Raw genomic sequence first — 14,031 nt, 5'->3', positions numbered from 1 at the left:
TGTGTATGTATATGTGTGTGTGTGTAATATATATATATATATATATATATATTATATTATATTATATTATATTATATAAATTTTAAATTAATAAATAAATTAAAAAAATATGAGGCAATGAGAGTGTAGACCAGCTCACCCGTGACAGCTCTGACTGAATGGGTTCCTCCTGTTATCCTGAATATTGCACGAATCCAGATCGGGAGTGGGTCTTAAACAGTGTAGAAAAGGAAGAGTGATCCAGCAAATATCAAGGTCCGGTTGGCATAAAACAAGGGAGTTATTGATTCAAAAATTAAAACAAAAAAACAAAATATATAGAGAGAGAGATTATATATAGATAGAGGGATAGATAGCTGAGCTGTAAATAATAAGTTACAGGAAATAGTGCGTTATGGACAACGTCTTTCGGCGGTATAAGCCACCTTCTTCACGGTTCAAGCCAAAACTCAAACTTTTCTATGGGGAGATAAGGTATGCACACCAGTGACTATGGAAGGGGAATACATGGAATAGCAGAAACTGCTGTGTGAATACTGACATGAAAAATTCAATAGCTATTTGAAGAATGAAATGTGAAAAATGGAACCTGCATTACTGCCATGAATATATGAATAAAGAGAAATTTAGCTACTGAATTGATCAATGCAGAAGAGCCCCAACACTACGCCAAAGTATTTCTCTACGTTGGGGTCCCTAGCTTGTGTGTGTCCTCTCATGCAGTTAAAAAACTTACCGTGTATGGGAAGCTGAGACCGTTATTCCTTAATGTTAGTAGTTTTTCGTTTGTGAACCCTCCCCATACACACCTATTGCCAATCCACATTATACGCATATATAGCCTGGGTCTCAGCGTTCCATTTTTCACATTTCATTCTTACAAATAGCTATTGAATTTTTCATGTCAGTATTCACACAGCAGTTTCTGCTATTCCATGTATTCCCCTTCCATAGTCACTGGTGTGCATACCTTATCTCCCCATAGTGATGTTTTTTTAGGTTTTTTGCACCCAGTTCAGACATAGAATGGAGTTCCAAACGTTATTCCTTAATGTTAGTAGTTTTTCGTTTGTGAACCCTCCCCATACACACCTATTGCCAATCCACATTATACGCATATATAGCCTGGGTCTCAGCGTCCCATACACGGTAAGTTTTTTAACTGCATGAGAGGACACACACAAGCTAGGGACCCCAACGTAGAGAAATACTTTGGCGTAGTGTTGGGGCTCTTCTGCATTGATCAATTCAGTAGCTAAATTTCTCTTTATTCATATATTCATGGCAGTAATGCAGGTTCCATTTTTCACATTTCATTCTTACAAATAGCTATTGAATTTTTCATGTCAGTATTCACACAGCAGTTTCTGCTATTCCATGTATTCCCCTTCCATAGTCACTGGTGTGCATACCTTATCTCCCCATAGTGATGTTTTTTTAGGTTTTTTGCACCCAGTTCAGACATAGAATGGAGTTCCAAACGTTATTCCTTAAAACTCAAACTTTTGGCTTGGGTCGTGAAGAAGGCGGCTTATACCGCCGAAACGCGTTGTCCGTAATGCAAGATTTCCAGGGAAAATGATAGTTCTCCATTGATTTCCATAACACTGGGGTACATGAGTAGCGTCCATCTGTTTGAGTACAGAGCATGGTAGTGCCCGCTCATCACTAGTTACCAGTACCGAGCACCCGAGCATGGTAGTGCCCGCTCATCACTAGTTACAAGTACCAAGCACCCGAGCATGGTAGTGCCCGCTCATCACTAGTTACAAGTACCAAGCACCCGAGCATGGTAGTGCCCGCTCATCACTAGTTACAAGTACCAAGCACCCGAGCATGGTAGTGCCCGCTCATCACTAGTTACAAGTACCAAGCACCCGAGCATGGTAGTGCCCGCTCATCACTAGTTACAAGTACCAAGCACCCGAGCATGGTAGTGCCCGCTCATCACTAGTTACAAGTACCAAGCACCCGAGCCTGGTAGTGCCCGCTCATCACTAGTTACAAGTACCAAGCACCCGAGCATGGTAGTGCCCGCTCATCACTAGTTACAAGTACCAAGCACCCGAGCATGGTAGTGCTCGCTCATCACTAGTTACAAGTACCAAGCACCCGAGCATGGTAGTGCCCGCTCATCACTAGTTACAAGTACCAAGCACCCGAGCATGGTAGTGCCCGCTCATCACTAGTTACAAGTACCAAGCACCCGAGCATGGTAGTGCCCGCTCATCACTAGTTACAAGTACCAAGCACCCGAGCATGGTAGTGCCCGCTCATCACTAGTTACAAGTACCAAGCACCCGAGCATGGTAGTGCCCGCTCATCACTAGTTACAAGTACCAAGCACCCGAGCATGGTAGTGCCCGCTCATCACTAGTTACAAGTACCAAGCACCCGAGCATGGTAGTGCCCGCTCATCACTAGTTACAAGTACCAAGCACCCGAGCATGGTAGTGCCCGCTCATCACTAGTTACAAGTACCAAGCACCCGAGCATGGTAGTGCTCACTCATCACTAGTTACAAGTACAGAGCACCCGAGCATGGTAGTGCCCGCTCATCACTAGTTACAAGTACCAAGCACCCGAGCATGGTAGTGCCCGCTCATCACTAGTTACAAGTACCAAGCACCCGAGCATGGTAGTGCCCGCTCATCACTAGTTACGAGTACTGAGCACCCGAGCATGGTAGTGCCCTCTCATCACCAGCTGCACTTTGTTAGTGCTGAATTTTGGTTTGGCGCACATCAGGGGTGGGCAATCAATTTTCCCATGGGGCCGCATGAGAAGTTGGGATGGTTTTAGAGGGCCAGACTAATATAATTATCTCTGTTCTACTAATATATATATATATATATATATATATATATATATATATATATATATATATATATATATATATATATAAATTATATATACATACACGCATATATACTGTGTGTGTATATAATATATATACACATACACACAATGTTTACATACATACACACACAATCCCCATATACTACATCACTACACCCGCCGCATACTACACCTGTAATATACATCCCTATACACTACACCTGTAATAAACTACACCTCTATATACTATACCACTATTTACTACATCACTACACCCCTTTATACACCTGTATTATACTACACCCCTATATAGACCTGTATTATACTACACCCCTATATACACCTGTAATATACTACACCCCTATATACACCTGTATTATACTACACCCCTATGTACACCTGTAGTATACTACACCACTATATACACCTGTAATATACTACACCACTATATACACCTGTAATATACTACACCACTATATACACCTGTATTATACTATACCACTATATACACCTGTATTATACTACACCACTATATACACCTGTATTATACTACACCACTATATACACCTGTATTATACTACACCCCTATATACACCTGTAATATACTACACCACTATATACACCTGTATTATACTACACCACTATATACACCTGTATTATACTACACCATTATATACACCTGTAATATACTACACCACTACACCCCTATATACACCTGTATTATACTACACCCCTATATACACCTGTAATATACTACACCACTATATACACCTGTATTATACTACACCACTATATACACCTGTATTATACTACACCCCTATATACACCTGTAATATACTACACCACTATATACACCTGTATTATACTATACCACTATATACACCTGTATTATACTACACCACTATATACACCTGTATTATACTATACCACTATATACACCTGTATTATACTACACCACTACATACACCTGTAATATACTACACCACTACACCCCTATATACACCTGTATTATACTACACCACTACATACACCTGTAATATACTACACCACTACACCCCTATATACACCTGTATTATACTACACCCCTACACCACTATATACACCTGTATTATACTACACTCCTATATACACCTGTAATATACTACACCACTACACCCCTATATACACCTGTAATATACTACACCACTACACCCCTATATACACCAGTAATATACTACACCCCTACACCACTATATACACCTGTATTATACTACACCACTATATACACCTGTAATATACTACACCCCTATATACACCAGTAATATACTACACCCCTACACCACTATATACACCTGTATTATACTACACCACTATATACACCTGTAATATACTACACCCCTATATACACCTGTAATATACTACACCCCTACACCACTATATACACCTGTATTATACTACACCACTATATACACCTGTAATATACTACACCCCTATATACACCTGTAATATACTACACCCCTACACCACTATGTACACCTGTATTATACTACACCACTATATACACCTGTATTATACTACACCACTATATACACCTGTATTATACTACACCATTATATACACCTGTATTATACTACACCACTATATACACCTGTATTATACTACACCACTATATACACCTGTATTATACTACACCACTATATACACCTGTATTATACTACACCACTATATACACCTGTATTATACTACACCACTATATACACCTGTATTATACTACACCATTATATACACCTGTATTATACTACACCATTATATACACCTGTATTATACTACACCACTATATACACCTGTAATATACTACACCACTATATACACCTGTATTATACTACACCATTATATACACCTGTATTATACTACACCACTATATACACCTGTATTATACTACACCACTATATACACCTGTATTATACTACACCACTATATACACCTGTATTATACTACACCACTACATAGTATACCACTACACCCCCCCCCATATACCACACCTGTAAAACTACATTCCCATATAATGCACCCCTACACCCCAAATATTTGTCAACAGTTAACCCCCCCCCCCATTGCCCCCCCAGGTTACTAGTAACCACTCACCTGTCTTCTTTATGTCCCCTCCTCAGGCTCCTCTGTACGTTCCCTCCGCTGAGCGGCTTCTCTTTCACATGCCCAGGCTGCACCGACGCTGTATTCCTAGGAGCCGCTGCTTCTCTCCGTGCGGCCCCGGCTGCTGCAGCGTCTTCTGCTGCTGGGCGGGAACTTTTCAAATGACACGCGCGCGCCGTACTGACGATATCAGGGCGCGCGCGTGTGTCACACAGAGCATCTGCCGGGCAGGGAACAGAGGAGATATTCCTGCGTTCCGCTGCCTGCACTGACTGTGCGGAGCTGCGGGATCTGTCCTCTGTTTCCTACCTGGCACGCAGCGTGTGATGAGGGCAATCTGACCGCGCGCCTCCCGAAGCCTGGAGCTCTGGACAACAGGTTAGATTGCCCTCATCAGTGACCGGCCAGCAAGGACGCCCGGAGCCAGGCGGGCCGGTCACAGAGAGTAGCCCGCGGGCCGCCCCTTGCCCATGTCTGGCGTACATAGTCACTCCATGGGGAAGAAATGAGTTTGGAGTAAAATTGCCTTAAAAAAAAAAAAGTTGTAAATGATTGATGTGAAGAAAAAAATTCTGGAGACCTCAAATTCTGTGCACAACGGCAAACAGAAACTAAGCCGGCAAATGCATGTCGAAGCTTTAAAAAAAAGGTGCTGGTGAAAAAGCAGCAGAAGCAATATATGTGACAGAGCTATAACATGACTGGTGTAGGAGCTGTCAGCGGGCTATAGCTATTAGAAAGTAAGTGAACCCTGCGCTGACATGCACACGCTGTCCTCACACCACTCCGGCTCTGTACATGTACCCGCACAGCGCTGGGCTGGAGAGACGCGGAGCTATAATAAGATGTAATCTGTAGTGCTCCGGCTAATGCGTGCTGGAATGGATGGTCTCAGGGGACAGATGCTGCAGGATTCACCCTCTAATTATTTATAGCCAGGATGAGTAAAGGGATGTTACTATAGAAAGGCTTCAGAGCACATCCATGCGGCTAGTGCCATTTTGCATCTTGTTGGATTTTCCAGGTTTGGAGATTAATAGGAGGCAAATATAAGATTGTGCAGAGTCTATCAGCAAGATCCATAACAATCCAAGTCCTAACCGCTTTATCAGGTGTCGTTTTTTCATTGTGATCTTTGCAGGCATAGACATCGAGGCGGCCAAGAGGGAGGAGGAGGAGGTGATGCTGCAGGATGCTCGGCAGTGGCTGAATGCAGGGAACATGGAAGACATCAGGCATCCAAAGACGGGGGCCGGCGCCCTGCACGTGGCCGCAGCCAAGGGCTACATAGAGATCATGAGGTATCGTGGTTACACGGCAGGTTGTTCTGTGCACGGTGTATCCGGAGCTGCCCATTCATCTCCCTCTGTCCGCTCTCTCTGACCAGGCTTTTGCTTCAGGCCAATTTTGACCCAAATGTTCGGGATAAAGATGGCTGGACGCCCCTGCACGCGGCTGCCCACTGGGGAGTGGAGGAGGCCTGCCGACTTCTGGTGGAGAACTTCTGTGACATGAGCGCCCTCAATAACGTGGTAAGGCATGTCCTACGTAGGGTTTTCTTGGGGTCCCCTTCCTCTTTTATATCTTTGCAAAATCCACAAACCCAAAAATGTATCCACTGACGCTATCAGTGATATTTTAATAGCTCTTTTCAGTACAGAGCCTGTAGGGTATTATTTACTGTAGCAGCAGCACGTCAGTGGATGGTAAGGGGTGCCCACGTATCCACCCACACCAGCTGCTTCTGACCTGATCATCGTCTTCTGGTTTTTATTATTCCGTGCATCCTTCTCACAGGACCTTCTGCTTTCAGGGTCAGAGGCCTTGTGATGTGGCGGATGAGGAGATCGTCAGCCTCCTAGAGGAGCTGCAGAAGAAGCAGGAAGATGTAAGTAACACTTCAGCCACAGCTTTCTTTTTTCCCAATTCTCAGCCATCCAGCTCTGCTCCCGTCTAAGTAGTTTGTGCCTTTATTTTCCCTGTTGCAGACCGGTGCGGTCCAAGTCCTGAGACTTCCACCAATCGATCAAAATCCGACTGTGAAGTTCACCACCCCTGCATGATCTGGGGCCGGAGTTTAGACTCAATAGTGAGTGTATGTATGGATCTGTGCATAGACTCACTATTGAGCCCGTGACCCCCTTCTGTGCGGAGCTCATTGATCGATGGGGGTCTCAAGACCAGGAGCCCCACCGGTCCGAACCTATAGTGTATAAATACTTTTAGGCTATGTGTACATAAAAAAGCATGTTATGGCAGAAAAAACACAGCTGAAAAAATGCGCATTCTTTATTGCATTTGCGCTTTTTTTCATATGCGTTTTATCATGCTCCTTTTTGTTCTTTAAGTCATGGTGATCACGGGGGTTAAGGCGCTGTACCCCAGCGATCGCTGTCGGGTCTCTGACTGATGAGAGCCAGGTCCCGGCTGTAACACCGCTTGGAGCGGTGCCCACACCCCTCCCGGCAGTGTAACCCCCTGAATGCTGCAATCGCAGCATTCAGAAGGCAGGGAGAAGGATTGCTTATCTCTCCCTGGCTATCGGGTCCCTGGAATGCAATCACTGCCATAGTAACCCTGGGTTTTCACCATGATGACCCCGGGTTACTGAGCTACGGAGAGCCTCACAGACCATGCTGTATGCACTGTGTGTGAGGCAAAGTGCTGTGCTATAATCCAGTCTAGTGATGAAGCTCTGCAGGGGATTGTAGAAACACAGAAAAATAATGCAGAAACAATTGGCATGCTGCTTTTTTCAGCAACAAAATCTGCAAGAAAAAATAAGCAGCGTGTGCACAGCAAGTCACGATTCTCATAGACTTGGCTGGGATGCTTTTTCCTTTTATTAATTAAAAGAACAAAAGAAAAAGAACAAGGGGCGATCAATTAGGTCTATATATTTTTTATTATAAAAGTGCGGACAGGTGAGGGGAGTCAGACCCGGTATACATCACTACAGTCAACATACACAAATTGTGCAAAGCATTTATAAAAAAGTCAAGATTGTAAATACATATGTACTATCAAGGTTACAATGCAATCTGCATAGGGCAATATTCACCAAAATATCCCTTACTAATTAACTGATACTCACTCATCCATATATGCACACATAGAGAGCACAGTATTATAGTTCGTTAGAAATCACAAGAACTACTCCAGTGTGAATATAAACCTATACCAAGGTAATTCTAATTGTTCTCTCTATGTGCGCGTAGGAACCGTGACAATCCAGACATATATCCAAGCGCAGAGCACGGAGCAGTTCATGAGAGTAGCAAAGTTCTCTCGTTAGTGTACAGAAATTATATGCCTAAAAAATTAGGCTCCCATAGATTTCTATGAGAGTGATGATAGTAAGGGTTATTAGCAGTTCATAAGGTAGCACAATTATCTAGTTATTGGGCAGAGAATACATGCCTAAAAAATTAGGCTTCCATAGATTTCTATGAGAGTGGTGATAATAAAGGCAATTACTTGATGTCCATGAATCATATAAAGCACTCCAGGCTCAGAACATGGAATACATAGGTCAGAAATACGAGACTATGGTTCACAAATCACTATACCAAAAGGTATCAATATAAGTCTCAATAATCCTTATATGAATGGTGACCATGAAAAAACACTAAAAATTACAAGTACAAAAGACCTGGAGCAGTCCATGAACAGGTGGCATACCTATACAGAATATCTTTCATCCATTGTTATAGTGTACAGAGGAAATTATATAGGATAGGGACACCATTCATATATGGGTTTTTATAACATCCAAACTCAGCAACGGAAAAATTCCCATATAATGCTGAAATGACAATAATCACAGAATAGTATTCAGCACCCATACACTACAGAGATTATAGTCCCAAAAGTCCTCATCTGTACCCAAACAATTGCACGAGTTATATTTAACAGGAAATACCACTAGATTTTCCCCTCGCATATATCATGGAGCACATGGCACTCCGTGAACCTGTGGCAATATAACATCCACCAATCACTTATACAGTGCACGAGTAATGCGCAATCGCCCAAAACCGGATATGCAGAACCAGGTACATATAGAGGATAATGAACAACAATTCACGACTTACATATAGCTTGAAGATGAAGATGAAAATGACTGCAGTGGAATGCGAGGGGAAAATCTAGTGGTATTTCCTGTTAAATATAACTCGTGCAATTGTTTGGGTACAGATGAGGACTTTTGGGACTATAATCTCTGTAGTGTATGGGTGCTGAATACTATTCTGTGATTATTGTCATTTCAGCATTATATGGGAATTTTTCCGTTGCTGAGTTTGGATGTTATAAAAACCCATATATGAATGGTGTCCCTATCCTATATAATTTCCTCTGTACACTATAACAATGGATGAAAGATATTCTGTATAGGTATGCCACCTGTTCATGGACTGCTCCAGGTCTTTTGTACTTGTAATTTTTAGTGTTTTTTCATGGTCACCATTCATATAAGGATTATTGAGACTTATATTGATACCTTTTGGTATAGTGATTTGTGAACCATAGTCTCGTATTTCTGACCTATGTATTCCATGTTCTGAGCCTGGAGTGCTTTATATGATTCATGGACATCAAGTAATTGCCTTTATTATCACCACTCTCATAGAAATCTATGGAAGCCTAATTTTTTAGGCATGTATTCTCTGCCCAATAACTAGATAATTGTGCTACCTTATGAACTGCTAATAACCCTTACTATCATCACTCTCATAGAAATCTATGGGAGCCTAATTTTTTAGGCATATAATTTCTGTACACTAACGAGAGAACTTTGCTACTCTCATGAACTGCTCCGTGCTCTGCGCTTGGATATATGTCTGGATTGTCACGGTTCCTACGCGCACATAGAGAGAACAATTAGAATTACCTTGGTATAGGTTTATATTCACACTGGAGTAGTTCTTGTGATTTCTAACGAACTATAATACTGTGCTCTCTATGTGTGCATATATGGATGAGTGAGTATCAGTTAATTAGTAAGGGATATTTTGGTGAATATTGCCCTATGCAGATTGCATTGTAACCTTGATAGTACATATGTATTTACAATCTTGACTTTTTTATAAATGCTTTGCACAATTTGTGTATGTTGACTGTAGTGATGTATACCGGGTCTGACTCCCCTCACCTGTCCGCACTTTTATAATAAAAAATATATAGACCTAATTGATCGCCCCTTGTTCTTTTTCTTTTGTTCTACTGTATTAGCGATTTGGTCTTAATCTGTGGTCCTTATTCTGCATAATACATTACATTGTGTCGATTATTCACTATTGTGATGCAGAATTTATGTATGCCAATTCTTACTTTATTAATTAAAAGAAGCAAGGGAAAAACGCATGAAAAACCGCAACATGGGCACAAGGCCTATACTTTAAATTGCATTTAGACAAGCTGGCAATCAGCAAGTCTCCTAATTCTGCCCAAATATTTCTGCCGAGCACCCCCACCACAAAATGATTGCACTTCAGGTAATAGGATGGTTTATGCCGGCATAAAATCCTCGTTCTCGGCAGCACATCACCTTGTATGAAGTGACGGTGTGCTGCCAACAACATGCTGCTGTCTGGGAATGGTTGGGAATGGGAATGGGATGGGAACACAATCGTTCTGTTCCCATCAGTGTTAGTCGTCCTTGTAAATGGTATATGGTCGGCCTGTGTACAGTCAATCAGGGCCGAGTCTAAATGCTGATTTTTGGGTATGTGCGTGTGGATGGTTTGATCTCACTGATATATCGCTTATCTTTTGTAGCTGCGGAGCGAGAAAGAGGCGAATCTTAAAAGGGCCGTTATCGATACAGGCATGGACCAGCAGACTGTAAATACCAGTAAACACCGGAGGTGAGCCTTATGGTGGCGCATTGCTGTACTCCACGTGGGGTGGTGTGAGGCCAGTGCACGGACCGCAGATTAGCTGGGGATTAGTCACGGATTTTCCATGCAGAATTTGCATAGAGAATCCTGGACTGAAGCACCGGTCTGTACGATGAGGGCGATTCTGGGATCACCGGACCCCCTGCACAAAGCGGTAAGTACCTGGTGTGTGGATCCATAGCTAGACCCTCACCTAACATAATACTGGCTGATAACCGGCAGCGGTATATACTGATATACTGCACCCTCCGCACCGCTCCACATCCTGCTGCTGTTACTGGGAAAGATGGATTTTTTATTTGTTGCTTTTAGACAAAGGCACATTTCTTATATATGTAAAAGATTTAAAAGAAATGCTATTTTTACTTATTGTATAATGTTGTCTTTTAGGCTTTGTGCCCACGTTGCATTTTACATGATTTTTTTTTTCAATAAAAGCAAAGAAAAATCATCCCAGGAAAGTCTATGGGAATCCAGACTTGCTGTGCCACTTTGCTTTTTTTTTTTTTTTTTTTTTTCCCCGTGCAGTTTTTGTTGCGGAAAAAAAGTCAATTGTTTGTGTGTTGTTTTTTTTTCCTGCTTTTTTCACCAATTGACTTCAGTGGAGTCTGTGAAAAATGCAGGAAAAAATGTGTAATGTCCATGTTGCTTTTTTGTGTGTTTTTTACGTGCTTTTTTTTATGTCACTGGGGTTCCCTGCAGCCTCATCTCGCGGTCTTTACCGTGGGCCATACTGTAGGGAACTCCAGTGACATCACAAGGTGAATAGAGTTCATGTCAGCGGATCACCAGGGTTTCCTGCCGCCTCATCTCACGGTCTTTACCGTGGGCCATACTGTAGGGAACTCCAGTGACATCACCAGGTGAATAGAGTTCATGTCAGCGGATCACCAGGGTTTCCTGCAGCCTCATCTCGCGGTCTTTACTGTGGGCCATACTGTAGGGAACTCCAGTGACATCATAAGGTGAATAGAGTTCATGCCATCGGATCACCAGGGTTTCCTGCAGATTCGCCGGCATGAACTCAGTTCACTTTGTGACGTCACTGGAGTTCCCTGCACCTAGGCCTCGTGGTCTTTACCGCAGGACCTTGCTGGAGGGAACTCTGGTGACGGAGGTGTCCTGGTCTGTGAGGCAATCCATACCTCAGTAACCCAGAGTCGTCATGATGACAACCCAGGGTTACCATAGCAGTGATCTGATCCCTGTGATCACATTACAGGGACCCAGGCAGAAGTAAGCGATTCCTCTTCCTGCCTCCTGAATGTTGCGATCGCACTGATCACAGCATCTAGGGGGTTAAACTGCCGGGAGCGGTGCAGGCACCACTCCCTGCAGCGAGAACTGGGTCATTGCTGTAAGATTAGCTGATGACAGCAGGGGTACAGTGCAGGAAACCCCATGGTTGCCATAACTAAACACACAAAAAGAAGCATGGGAAAAAATGTGCAAACGCAATAAAAAGTGTTTTTGTTTTTTGTTTTTTTTTTCCAGCTGCTTTTTTCCTGCCAAAACATGCGTTTTTATGTGCAGATTTTCTCCACGTAAAAATGCAATGTGGGCACATAACATAGCCTTACTGTATTTTATGTAAAAAATCTGGGAATTGAACCTGGGATTGTTCAGTCATTTGTACAACAATCCGGACCATGAGTTTGGAATTACACACATTTTTGTTTTCACACACTTCACAGCTTCAGTTATGTGGTGATTCTATGTGTCATAGGGAGGATAGTGGTTACGGGTAGGTGGGCTGACTGATGGAGCACTCTCCCTCTGTCAGATTCCTTATGTGCCACTGTCACATTTGACATAAGCATATAAGGGGGTTAATCTGCTGGGACCGGTGAGAATACAGTGTCCAGCGTTACAGCTGATTGTTCTGGTACAGAAGCAGCATCTATGCAACAAGTGCTCATCATGGATATATAAGGGGTTAAATCCTTTCTTACTAATAGTCAATATCTTTAGTGCCACGTCCGGCTGACGGCTTAGCTATAATTTGCCACTTTTAGCAATTCTTTCACAGTGACGCACACGTTTTACATTTCCATATGACCCCATCCTTCTTAGGTGAGATACAGATTTTCCTCCTTTGTGAACGCGCGGCACTAGCTGTGATCTTTGCACCTTTATTTTAGTCATTTTCATCAGTGATGACACTTTTTGCCTTTGCCTTCTGCTGTGAAAATAACGAGCGAGTAGTCCATGAAGCTGTGCGGTGCCGACACTCGGTGTGTTCCCCGGCTCGGCTATATAGTCTGATTGTAGCCTAACAACTCTGGTCACCGTTCCTGTCATCGGCTTTCTTTATGGGTATTTTTTTACTTTGTTTTTCAATTATAGAAGCTCCGTGTGTCGAATGAGCAGCAAAGAAAAGATATCTGTCCAAGACCAGTCAAAAGAGAGGAAGACCTTAGGAATGATCACTGTTGGCGATGAGGAAACCTCATCCAGCTCTGAAGACGACAACGACTCAATAAATGGTGAGAAAATAAGATGCTACATTTTTACCAGTAGACTCTAAATGTGTGTGTGTGTGTGCATATATGTATTATATGTGTGAATGTGCGTGCATTTATGTTTATATATAATATTTATTTATATATATATATATATATATATATATATATATATTTATATATATATATATATGTGTGTGTGTGTAGGTATGTGTAATATATATATATATATATATATATATAATGTATGTATATGTGTGTGTGTGTGTGTATATATAAAAAATGTAAATGTAATATTTATAATATATATGTTTATTCTTTTATATATATTATAAATATAATTGTAATATATGTATTTATATTTTTATTCACACATATTAAATATATATATATATATATATATATATATATATATATATATAATTTCTTCATCGTTCCTTATGGGAGACCCAGACCATGGGTGTATAGCTTCTGCCTCCAGAGGACACACAAAGTACTACACTAAAAAGTGTAGCTCCTCCCTCCGAGCATATACACCCCCTGGATGACCAAATCTAGCCAGTTCAATGCTTTGTGTTCAGGAGGTCACACACACATGCATTCTCATCTGATTTTTGATTTCAAAGATTTGGAAGAAAAGCGGGTCCAAGCTGGACTCCCGACATGTCCCTTCTCACCCCACTGTGTCGGCGGTGCTG

The 14,031-nt window shown here is 42.0% G+C and overlaps 1 protein-coding gene across 7 annotated transcripts in view; it reads left to right on the top strand.

Annotated features, from left to right (window-relative positions):
• Positions 1 to 14,031, top strand: part of PPP1R12C (protein phosphatase 1 regulatory subunit 12C) — a 173,873-nt gene that overhangs the window by 61,165 nt on the left and 98,677 nt on the right. For all 7 annotated transcript variants that reach the window (XM_075327848.1, XM_075327845.1, XM_075327849.1 and 4 more), the window contains exons 4-8: positions 6,113 to 6,272; positions 6,359 to 6,503; positions 6,785 to 6,859; positions 10,750 to 10,838; positions 13,218 to 13,357. In XM_075327848.1, coding sequence (XP_075183963.1) covers positions 6,113 to 6,272; positions 6,359 to 6,503; positions 6,785 to 6,859; positions 10,750 to 10,838; positions 13,218 to 13,357 — 609 coding nt within the window. The remainder of the gene's footprint in view (positions 1 to 6,112; positions 6,273 to 6,358; positions 6,504 to 6,784; positions 6,860 to 10,749; positions 10,839 to 13,217; positions 13,358 to 14,031) is intronic.

This window comes from Anomaloglossus baeobatrachus, chromosome 11 (genome assembly GCF_048569485.1).
Source record: "Anomaloglossus baeobatrachus isolate aAnoBae1 chromosome 11, aAnoBae1.hap1, whole genome shotgun sequence".
Classification (NCBI taxonomy): domain Eukaryota; kingdom Metazoa; phylum Chordata; class Amphibia; order Anura; family Aromobatidae; genus Anomaloglossus; species Anomaloglossus baeobatrachus.
This window is presented reverse-complemented; position numbering and strand designations above follow the sequence as displayed.